Source organism: Ahaetulla prasina, chromosome 4 (genome assembly GCF_028640845.1).
Source record: "Ahaetulla prasina isolate Xishuangbanna chromosome 4, ASM2864084v1, whole genome shotgun sequence".
NCBI classification, from domain to species: domain Eukaryota; kingdom Metazoa; phylum Chordata; class Lepidosauria; order Squamata; family Colubridae; genus Ahaetulla; species Ahaetulla prasina.
Window position 1 is genome coordinate 89549617 of NC_080542.1, and position 12244 is coordinate 89561860.

At 38.4% G+C, this 12244-nt stretch overlaps 1 protein-coding gene across 4 annotated transcripts in view; it reads left to right on the plus strand.

The window, feature by feature from the left end:
- Positions 1 to 12244, plus strand: part of ZNRF2 (zinc and ring finger 2) — a 99237-nt gene that overhangs the window by 47401 nt on the left and 39592 nt on the right. For all 4 annotated transcript variants that reach the window (XM_058180701.1, XM_058180700.1, XM_058180699.1 and 1 more), the window contains exon 2: positions 527 to 622. In XM_058180701.1, coding sequence (XP_058036684.1) covers positions 527 to 622 — 96 coding nt within the window. The remainder of the gene's footprint in view (positions 1 to 526; positions 623 to 12244) is intronic.

The window sequence follows — 12244 nt, forward strand, 5'->3', positions numbered from 1 at the left end:
GCCGGGTCGGGGAATGTACTATTCCGCCCACCTCGCTCACTTATCTTCATGACTTGGGGAGGAACATGGCGAGGCTTGGCGCTTTTCACATCAAGAAGCCTCCAGTCACTGACGATCATTTTTGGCTGCCTTCTGAACAGTACCGCTGCAACACCATCCCTCTGGCTAATGCCATTCTCCTGGCCAGGTCCAGCCGCGAGCAGCACCGGCAGGCAATGAGGTGTGCATGCATGGCCACCGCCCTGTTCTGTGAGTGATGTCAAGTTGGCCATGCTCACTCAGTCACATGACCCCCCACCAAGCCACGCCACAGAACTGGTAAGGGAAAAAAATGAATATCACCACTGGGTACTCAATTTTGTATATGAACAGTATAATCTATCTTAGATACATAGCCTATTATAGTTGTGAATAAACCTCTACTTAAATCACTGTGAGCCCCTATGCAAAAAACCAGCAACAAAGAAATTAGAGATACAGTTAATAAAGCAAAATGGGATTATTTATGTATTTTCTTTCTTTTCAGGATTCAAATGTCCAGTTTGTTCCAAATTTGTACCTTCAGAAGAAATGGATTTACATCTTGTGATGTGTTTGACAAAACCAAGGATAACCTATAATGGTAAGGGATAAAAGTTCATAATTGAGTCTAATAATTAAATTAATATAAACTTTGCAATTTTAATGTATTTCTTCAGATTAGATTCTTAATGTAAGGATCTGGTGCCAAGAATTAACATCAGTATTGGACATATCTAAGCTTTATCTTGAATTATCTGATACTTTTCTTTATTTCAACTACCATATTTTTTGGACTATAAGACGCACCAAAATTTAGAAGAGATCAACAAAAAAAAGTTTTTGGCCTCCACAGGCCCTCTTTTGGGGCCTTTTCCAGCCTTTTCCCGGCCTGTTTGCAAGGCTTTTTCTTGCCCATTTTCAAGGCTTTTTCCTGCCCATTTTCAAGGCTTTTTTTGGGCCATTTTTGAGCCTTTTTGGGGGCATTTTTGAGACTTTTTTCAGGCCATTTTTTTTTAATGGCCAAAAAAAGTCTTGAAAATAGGCCAAAAAACCCCTCAAAAATGGGCCAAAAACAGCCTTGAAAAAAGACCTGAAAAGACCCAAAAATGGGGTGTGTGGAGGCAAAAAAACGGCTGGTAGGTGGGCGGGGCCTCAGCAATATTCACTCTATAAGATGCACAGACATTTTCACCCCCTTTTGGAAGATAAAAAAGTGCATCTTATAGTCCAAAAAATACAGTAATTGTCTCTTCAATGCTTCTAGATTATGGTTTTTTTTCAAGAATCAATCTTTGAAAATTACTTACCAAGGTAACTAAGAAATGGTTAGAACATACATTATTTAATACTTTGAAGTTAAGCCAGTGGCTCTCTAGCACATTAATAGCATTAAAGAATTTGAAGTCAGTGATTTCTTCCACTTTGATATTTATGTCTTGGCTAATCTTGCAATGAATTGAAGAATTAAAAGTGAAGATTTTAGAATAATCTATTAAATAATGAATCTTTAAGATGATTATATACTCCAAATGTGCAGAAGAATAGAATAGAATAGAATAGAATAGAATAGAATAGAATAGAATAGAATAGAATAGAATAGAATTTATTGGCCAAATGTGATTGGACACACAAGGAATTTGTCTTGGTGCATATGCTCTCAGTGTACATAAAAGAAAAGATACCTTCATCAAGGTACAACATTTACAACACAAATGATGGTCATAGGGTACAATTTAACCCTTAATGATAGCAACAAAAAGTTATAGTCATACAGTCATAAGTGGAAAGAGATTGGTGATGGAAACGATGAGAAGATTAATAGTAGTGTAGATTTAGTAAATAGTTTGACAGTGTTGATCTCATACGGCATGTGAAGAAAGTTGATGCAGTTCAAGACAATATTAATTTCTTGGTTGTTGTGTACACAATTAGATATGTATTTCTTTACATTTAATTTTTATCAGAGTAGCCTAATATTGTGGCAAAAACATACATACACACAAACACACTGCTAAACTGATTACTTCCAAGATATGTATTATAATTTGTTTTAAGCAAATAATCCAAGGGTTTTAAATTGACAAACCTCAATTTTAAGTTAGATTTGTTGCCATATTTGTCCATCAAACTGAAAGTAGGTAGTGAGGCAGAATTGAAGGAATCCATAATCTGAGAACATATATTCTCTTCTATTTTAAAATTTGGGACTTTATTAATCTTCCTCGACAGTGTTTTGAGACTGAATAATGATTGTATTAAATGCTTCTTGGACTATTTACATAGAATTTCAGTAGAACTTTGCATACTTGTTTTTATAGGTACAAAAACATTATTTTTTGGCTAAATATTTTTATATAAAATGTAAAAAAGCTATGGTAGCTTTATTGGTCTTTAGATACCATATACACTGCTCAAAAAAATAAAGGGAACACTTAAACAACACAATGTAACTCCAAGTCAATCACACTTCTGTGAAATCAAACTGTCCACTTAGGTAGCAACACTGATTGAAAATCAATTCCACATGCTGTTGCGCACATGGAATAGACAACAGGTGGAAAGCGTAGGCAGTTAGCAAGACATCCCCAATAAAGGAGTGGTTCTGCAGGTGGTGACCACAGATCACTTCTCAGTTCCTATGCTTTCTGGCTGATGGTTTGGTCGCTTTTGAATGATGGCAGTGCTGTCATTCTAGTGATAGCATGAGACAGAGTCTACAACTCACACAAGTGGCTCAGGTAGTGCAGCTCATCCAGGATGGCACAACAATGCGAGCTGTGGCAAGAAGATTTGCTGTGTCTGTCAGCGTAGTGTCCAGAGCATGGAGGTGCTACCAGGAGACAGGCCAGTACATCAGGAGACGTGGAGGAGGCTGTAGGAAGGCAACAACCCAGCAGCAGGACCGTTACCTCATGCAAGGAGGGACAGGAGGAGCACTGCCAGAGCCCTGCAAAATGACCTCCAGCGAGCCACAAATGTGCATGTGGCTGCTCAAATGGTCAGAAACAGACTCCAAGAGAGTGGTATGAGGGCCCGATGTCCACAGGTGGGGGTTGTGCTTACAGCCCAACACCGTGCAGGATGTTTGGCATTTGCCAGAGAACAGCAAGATTGGCAACTTTGCCACTGCGCCTTGTGCTCTTCATAGATGAAAGCAGGTTCACACTGAGTACATATGACAGACGTGACAGGGTCTGGAGACGCCGTGGAGAATGTTCTGCTGCCTGCAACATCCTCCAGCATGACCGATTTGGCAATGGGTCAGTAATGGTGTGGGGTGGCATTTTTTTAGGGGCCGCACTGCCCTCCATGTGATTGCCAGAGGTAGCCTGACTGCCATTAGATACCGGGATAAGATCCTCAGACCCCTTGTGAGACCATATACTGGTGCAGTTGGCCCTGGGTTCCTCCTAATGCAAGACAATGCTAGACCTCATGTGGCTGGAGTGTGTCAGCAGTTCCTGCAAGACGAAGGCATTGATGCTATGGACTGCTCCGCCCATTCCCCAGACCTAAATCCAATTGAGCACATTTGGGACATCATGTCTCACTCCATCCACCAACGCCACGTTGCACCACAGACTGTCCAGGAGTTGGGGGATGCTTTAATTCAGGTGTGGGAGATCCCTCAGGAGACCATCTGCCATCTCATCAGCAGCATGCCCAGGCATTGTAGGGAGGTCATACAGGCACATGGAGGCCACATGCACTACTGAGCCTCATTTTGACTTGTTTTAAGGACATTACATCAAAGTTGGATTAGCCTGTAGTGTTGTTTCCACTTTAATTTTGAGTGTAACTCCAAATCCAGACCTCCATGGGTTGCTCAATTTGATTTCCATTGAAAATTTTTGTGTGATGGTGTTGTCAGCACATTCAACTACTGTACATTGTATTGTTTAAGCATTCCCTTTATTTTTTGAGCAGCTTATTTTTTAAGGATCCGAATCAATTGATCAGGTATTATTGAAGATCCCATAAATGTTGAGTTTAAAAACATTATTGATCTTTTAAATTAAAAAATGTTATAGTTTTAATTCTGTCATGGATTTTGTCAAGTGAGGAAGCATCCACCATTTGGTCTTTAAGATGACCATAGCATATGGCCAGTGGTGGGATTCTTCCGGTTCGGACTGGTTCGACTGAACTGGTAGTTCCCACTTCCTGCCAAGAGTGAACCAGTTCTCTGTTGCTGTGAAAGTGGACCCATCCACCTGCCTTCGGGTTATACTGGTGAAGCACGCACTCAGCAAACCGGTTGTTCAACCAGTAGGATCCTTCATATAGCCCATATTGATCAATTACAACATACTCAAGTTGAAAATATCACCATTATTGTGAAATAGAAAGTTCAAATTCAATTTGAAATTGGGAAATTTTTTTAGAACAGCCATTATGTAATAATTATTTTAATGTGATACTAACTTCCACCAAATTTTCCAATAGAACATTTTACCACAAATTTTCAAAGTAGAATTTTTGAAGAATTAAATATTAATAAGTATTATTCTCATTATTATTAAAATCTATTCCACATTTTAAGATTACCAAAATATTTCTTAAAAGATTACCCACAAAAGTTCAAATGTATTTTAGGGGACAGACAGATTAATTACCTTTTAAATTTTGAATTTTCTTTACAGTGTAAGTTTATATATTCCCAAATGCCTTTTCCCCTTGTTTTACTTATTTATTTTTTGTTTATTCCTAGGGTTATTTAGGTGGGTTTTTTTTAAATTTACATTTATACCCCGCCCTTCTCCAAAGACTCAGGGCGCCTTACACTATGTTAAGCAATAGTCTTCATCCTATTTATATATTATATACAAAGTCAACTTATTGCCCCCAACAATCTGGGTCCTCATTTTACCTACCTTATAAAGGATGGAAGGCTGAGTCAACCTTGGGCCTGGTGGGACTTGAACCTGCAGTAATTGCAGGCAGCTGTTGTTAATAACAGACTGTTTAGCAGTCTGCGCCACTCAAGGACCCAAGTTTGATATGATAATTTGATCTTTCCAAACTAGTTTAATGGTATATATTTTTAGCATTTTTTTAAGTAAAAATTTTTATTTCCATTTTCCAACATCATATTTATGTACAATCTGTTATCCATCATTAATCATTAATTTTTATTCATTGCTGATTCAGGCCTGCCCGACTGCCACTTCCTTTCTTCACAACCTCCCTCTACCCTCTACTACTTTCCCCTTCCTTCATCTCCTTCACTTTACTACTTCCTCTCCTCCTTCTCCACTCCTCCCTTCTTCCACCCTTTCTAACCTTCTTATTCCCCTCCTCCTCCTCAACTCTTTCCTACCTACTTTCTTCCCTTCTTCTACTCCTCTCTCCCTTTCTTTCTGAAATGGCAGTCGAGCAGCCCCAATATCATTTCAAATTTTAATTTCATATCTTCAATCATTACTGTACATTAATAAACAATCCATGTATCATTTCCCCCCCTCCTCCCTCCTCCCTCTCCCCTCCCCTCCTCCCCTTCCCCCCCCGGACTTCCCAGAGCAAATACCGGGTATTATAACCAACAATCACAAGCTAAAATATACAAAATATACATAAACTCCCACCCCTCTCTAAAACTTTAAATCCCCTCACAATAAAAATAAAAAGATAAGAAAGAGTAATAAAAAAAAGAAAAGGAACAATACCAATACAATCTTCCCTTCATATATTACTTCTTCTTACAGTCCGTTTCTAAAATTAGTCCATCTTCTCAAATTCAAATTTTCTCCACTTGTATATTCCTTCAAATTTCATAAGTCCATTTCTTAAATTACAGTCCATCTTCTCGAGCTCAAATTTTCATCACTTATATATTTCTTCAATTGTCATAACATTTAATGTCCAATCTTCCAATATTACTCCATCAGTCTAATATCATTACGAATAAAGTTTCTCAGATACGATATTTCCAACTTAACTTCATAACTTTTGCTGTCTATAAACTTATATCCAAAGCGTATCAGTTAAAACGAATAATCATTTAAGTTACATCCAAAATATAACAGTAAACAATTAACATCATTACATCCACAACATTATCTAAATTCATAAATTTTACTTTCCATCCTTCAAAATTAAATAGTATCATCCCATAGGTTTATACCTTACAAATAACAAATAACAAAAGTCCTATAATTTATATCCTAAACAAATCAATTCTAGAAATTAACCATAATCATCATATTCACATCTTAAACATTCCTCCCCTCTCCTGTTCTATTTTCCATCATCTCCAAACTAGTTAACTTAGCATCTAACAAAAAAGGATTCCCGCTCTTTAAAACATTAATATAGAACTTTCTTGCTTTCATAACTGTACTAAGAAAATACCTTCTACCTCTAAAATTCACTGACAAACCCATTGGAACTTCCCATCTAAAATATATCTGATGTTTCTTAAACTCATCTACTAAAAAAGCAAATTCTCTTCTCTTTCTTAATATTTTAGGAGGAATTTCCTTCATCATTTTTATATCTTGTCCCAATGTTTGAAATTTATTTTTATAAAAGGCTTGCAAGTTTTCATACCTAACCTTTTTAGTTGTAAAATAAATAACCACATCCCCCGGTAATCTATTTTGTCTTGCCCACCAAGAATTAACACAATAAATTCTTTCAATATTAATCTCAAAGTCTTCTGGCTCCATACCATTTATCTGAGCAAAAGCTTGCGTAAAAATCTCTTTTAAATTTTCCTTCCTACTTTCCTTCAACCCCTTCACCCTTATGGCATATTCCATTAATCTATATTGTAATATTACACTTTCTTCATCTGCCCTATCTATCTAACCTGTATATGTTCCATCTAATTATCTAAGTTCCAATTGTTTTGATTCTTTTGAATTTCCTCTATTTTCCTTTGCAACTCTAAATTAACTTTATTAAGTTCTTCCAAACTATCCTCCATCTGAATACAAGACTTTAATATTTGCAAAATTGCATCCTTTACCATTTTCATTTCCCTCTTCTGCTCTTCCACCACTTCCTTAAAATCCAACATCTCTTTCTCTATTTCATCAAATTTTTGATCTATTTCTGAAAGATGAGTCTCCAGAAACTACTGTAAAAAATTTCTTAATTCCTCTTTAATGTCTTCTTTTAATTTTCGTATCTGAACTGAAGAAATTTCAAAGTTTTTAGTGGCTTTTGGTACTATTTGCTTAAAAGCCATTTTTTAAAATATATAACCTACCAAGTAACAGAGGACAAAAAGGGGTTAAAAAGGAAAGATTCAAAAAACTTTTCTTCTAAATCACTGTAATCCCAAAGAAGAAGAAAAAATATAAATCATAAAATTCTCATTTCTTCCATTTAGTCAGTATCTTCTTGTATATCTCCTGGCTCCACACTGGCTGTTAATAAGCATTTCCTTAACTTTCGTTTCCAATACACAAATCGCCATTTGCTTGCATTCCACAAAATGCCATTTGCTTTCTTCTCTCCTATCTCCACAACAAATGTATCCTCTATTAGGGGCTTGCAATCTTCTTACAAACTAATGCTAGAACTCCAGTTTCTGCTCTATCCACGTTACAATTCATCACAAATCCATTTCTGCTGCGGAGATTGGACGCTACGTTTTTTTCTGCCAAAAGACAGATTCCCTCTGAGTCCGGAGCTTCTTTCAGGCTTTAGAAGGAGCACTCCCCTCAAGCCTCCAGAAACTTTTCTGGGGCTTCTCCGGATGGCTCAACTTGAGCCCAAATGCTCATCTCTCTCTCTTTGCCCGAGGGGGAGATTTTCAAGCTGCCGGACAGCTGATTTGCGCTGTCCTGGCAGCTCTACAGACTACGAGTTAGCGGTCTAAAAAAGACCACCATCAATGAAGCGGAGCCAACTGAAAGTCTGTTTTTAGCATTTTTATTGGTTTCTAAAACTGATGTTTGGTTCGTGTAACATAAACTTCTCAATATTGTATTTGCACTCAGTTAAGCAAAATTTCCAAATAGGTTTTACTACATTTGTATATAATGTTAGATTTTTCATTGTTTGCATATGTATGCATGAATGTGTGTTTAACTTGATCTTGACTTCTACCAACTACCTGGACAAATCTATGCATTTTTATTTGCAACATTTTCTGAAGTGTTTTTTCATTGGGCAATTTGCCTCCATCCTAGGGCTAACAGAACAGAACTGCCCCCAAAGTTCCCTATTTGGCTTTGTGCCTAAGGCAGGATTAGAATACACAGTGTTTTTGTTTTTAGATTGGTGTTTTAACCATTATACCAAATTGACTTGCAATAATTTACTGTTATTTTTGTTAAAAAAACTGTGAGAAAATGACAAAGAACATAATATACCATGCAACATAAAGTATAAATAATAAGACATTACCATTAAACAAAATTCAGTTTATTTAAAATGGTATAAAATGTTTTGATTTAAATTTTTAAAGGATACCTGTCATTTTTTACAGTCTCAGTTGGGTTCAAGAAAATCAAAAGAGTGGGGCGTGACCAGTGTCACGAATGAGATGGTCGCACACCCCAATAGCTCCGGGGTGTGTGCCAAAATCCCCCCCATTATGGGCGTCCGTCTTGGACCATAGCTATCCTGTAGAGGCAGCAAAGAATGGGGGAGCCGTTGGAGCAAAAAGGAAGATTGCAAACTCCCTGTAGCTCGGGTCTTTTTCCTCCGACCCATCGGGGAGGAATGGCAGCCGCCATCAGCTGCTACAAAGTCGGGACGGCCACAAGAACAGGCAGGAGGAAGAAGCACTTTTTCAGAACAGATATTGAAGTTGGGTGAGTTGTCACCAACTCACGAAGAAATATTGTTTTTAAAATAGGCACAAACATTGAAGAAATATGGAATTAGCGGCTAAACTTAATGGAAATTGAAAACGGAAGGAAATATATTAAAGGATACCCTAATTCTGAAAGAGAGGGCTTGGAATTGAAGTCTAGAGCCCTAATTAACTAAAGGAAAATAAGTTCTTTTTTAATTAAGTAAACTGCCTGGAAGTTTCGACTCATTATTCAAAATTTATATAAGAAAAGGAATAAGAGAAAGGAGCTAAAGGAAATATTAAATTGACTTTGATGGAACATTTCAAATCCCTCTAACCTCTGTATTTTGGGACTGAAACTATTAAAATGTGAGAAGATTTTGAAAAAGAGAAATAAGTGGAGATAAAGGCAAGGTATTTCTATGGCTTAACATCATAGAAATAAAATGGAGACTGTGCTAATTGAGACTGTAAATGAAAGGACGACATTCAAAGGCAGAGGAAGAAAGGGAAGAAAGGAATTGTCTTTGATATACTTGTATTTGATATATACTTTGATATAGATACCATACCATACCATATAGATATCACAGATACTTTGATATAGTAGATTGATATATTTGTGTGATTTTAGGACATATTAAGAAAAGATTGTGGACAAGAAAGCTGATTTTTATGATTTAAAATCTTTAAGAATAAAAGAAACTAAATTGTTATTTAAGCATGACAAACAAAATGGCCACTTGTTATTTGTGGATTGTAATTGTAACTAATTAGGGATGCTGTGGCTCAGGGGCTAAGACAGCTGAGCTTGTCGATTGAAAGGTCGGCAGCTTGGCAGTTCGAAACCCTAGTGCTGCCATGTAACGGGGTGAGTCCCAGCTTCTGCCAACCTAGCAGTTTCAAAAGCATGTAAAAATGCAAGTAGAAAAAATAGGGACCACCTTTGGTGGGAAGGTAACAGTGTTCTGTGCGCCTTTGGCATTGAGTCATGCCGGCCACATGACCATGGAGACGTCTTCGGACAGTGCTGGCTCTTCGGCTTTGAAACAGAGATAAGCACCACCCCGTAGAGTCGGCAACGACTAGCACATAAGTGCGAGGGGAACCTTTACCTTTTTAATTGTAACTAAAGAGTGACATCCACAGGCAGAGGAAGAAATGCAAGAATCAAATAGTTTTCATGATTTCAAGACTATTCCCAAGAAGATGGATATATTGGTGTGATCACACGATGGCTTAAAGAAAAGGCTTTGGTGGGCTGCCCTCAGATTCAGAGGTGGCGGAAGAAATGCAAGAATCGAATAGTCTTTGTGATTTCAGGGCTATTCCCAAAAGATGGATATGTTGGCGTGATCGAAAGACAGCTTTAAGAAAGGACCTTGGAGGGCTGACCTCAGATTTAAATATATTTAAGAATTAAGCAGAGAACTCAATCATTAAGCAAAATATAAATGACAATTATAGAATAACTATTAATGATCTTTTGGGGAACGGAGGAAAGGGCTATAGAAAATTTTTTATCTTTCTTATTGAGAATTGATTACATGGAAACTCTTTAGCATATGTTACTTAGAGGCAGAATAAAATGATAAGAGGGAATAGTCTTTGTGATTACAGGACTATTCCTAAGCAAGATGGAAATGTTTATGCGATTACAGGGCAGCTTTAAGAAAGGGTTTTTAGATAGTCTGACCTCTGATTTAAAAGCAATATAGAATAATTTCAGTTTTGTGAAATTTCAGAAACTAATAGAATAATTACTAATAATGTATTGTTATATTTGGAACATCTGGGTACGGTAAAAAGGGTTTAAAATATGAGGACTAGACTTGATTTAAATATGGATTTCAGAATGGGGGGTTGGAATAGAATTTTTATTAGATATGTGCAAACAATAATAAACTCTAAGGAGAAGAAAATATATTGATACAATACAATTGGGGGGGGGGTGAAATTTGAAATATGTTTAAGGATGTACCTGACTGATATCCTGTTCAAAATGATTCTTTTTTATGTGTATAAAAAAAATTGCAAAAAAAAAAAAATCAAAATCAAAAGAGTGAAAAAAGTAGGATAGAAACCAGATTAGAATGGTTTAAAACGGATGTCAAACTGAATTTCTTTCAGGGCCGGATCAGCATTGTAGTTCTCCATGTGGGAAGTGAGTGAGATGGAGAAGGGACCTCATGCAGCACTTTACTGGCCAAAACAGGCACAGGGGGCCATGTGTGCCCCCCCACCTTGTTTTCACTCTCCCTCGTCTCCAGCAGCCCTCTGCCGGCCAAAAACAGGCCGTGTGAAGGGTCTTATATTTTTGCTACAAAAGACCTATTAGGGTTTATTTTGGGGTGATGTCTTTTTTTTCCACAGAGGCAGGCTGCCGCCACAAAGCAAGGGAGGGGCTCACAGCACACTGTGAACTCCATGCAGTCACTGCCTCCTGGGTGAAAAAGTAAGACAAAGTGAAAGGCAAAGTGGCGGAGTGTGGGAAAAGGTCAATCCAGGAAAACCAAACCAGAAAGGCAGAACGAGCTGCGTGAAAAGTCACATCATTCTTCCGACCAGGACGCGTCACCCTTCCAGAGAGAAGCCAAAGTTTTGATCTTGCTTCTGGGGTGGAATGCAGAGCGGGGCACACAAGCAAACTGCCCTGTGAAGCGCTGGCTGGCCTTCCCCACCAGAAAGGAGACCACCATTTCCCACAAACACACCCCGGTAGGAACGGCCGGAGCAACCCCTTTCCCATCTCCCCTGGCAGTGGCAGCTAGTAAGGCACCTCCTGCCACCACTCCCATTCACTGCTGATTGCTGTGGTTGTAGCCAGGACTCCTGCCACCACTGTCGCCTTATCCTGCTGTCAGCTTTGCAGGTGGTGGTGGTTACCACAGGAGGCAGCAAATGCACATGAGGGGAGTTAATTTAATCCTTTTAATTTACTGATAAGAGCAGTGCTGGATGGTGGGGCCCAAGGGTGCAGGTGCTGCGGTTTGGCACATTCCTGCCTGCCCCATGCCTCACCTGATCCATTTGGTGGTAGCATTGTAGCAATTCGCTGCCCTGAGTGGATTCAGCACACCCTCATTAAATCGTTTGCAGAAAAATCAATCCCCTCTCATCAAGTTGGCATTTTGGCGCAGCAACAGACAGAGCCTTGGAACGAACAAGCTTAGATGGGCAAAGCTAGAGGAGTACTGGAGGACAATGTTGGATGGTGGAGGCAGAGCACACAGGTGCCATCCCTGCCTCCTGCCTCGCCTGATCCGTTCAGTAGCAGCGCTGTACAAGCTGATCAACAAGAAGATTGTCAACAGAGATGCCAAAAAGAAGGAGGAGAGTAAGAAGGAGAGGACAGATGACAAGGAAAAGGAGACAGAAAAAAGTGAGGCCAAGAAAGAAAAGAAGTAGTAGTATTAGTAACTGGTTTTCTATTTGTAGGTTAAAAAGCATTAAATTAAGGTCCCCTGCGCC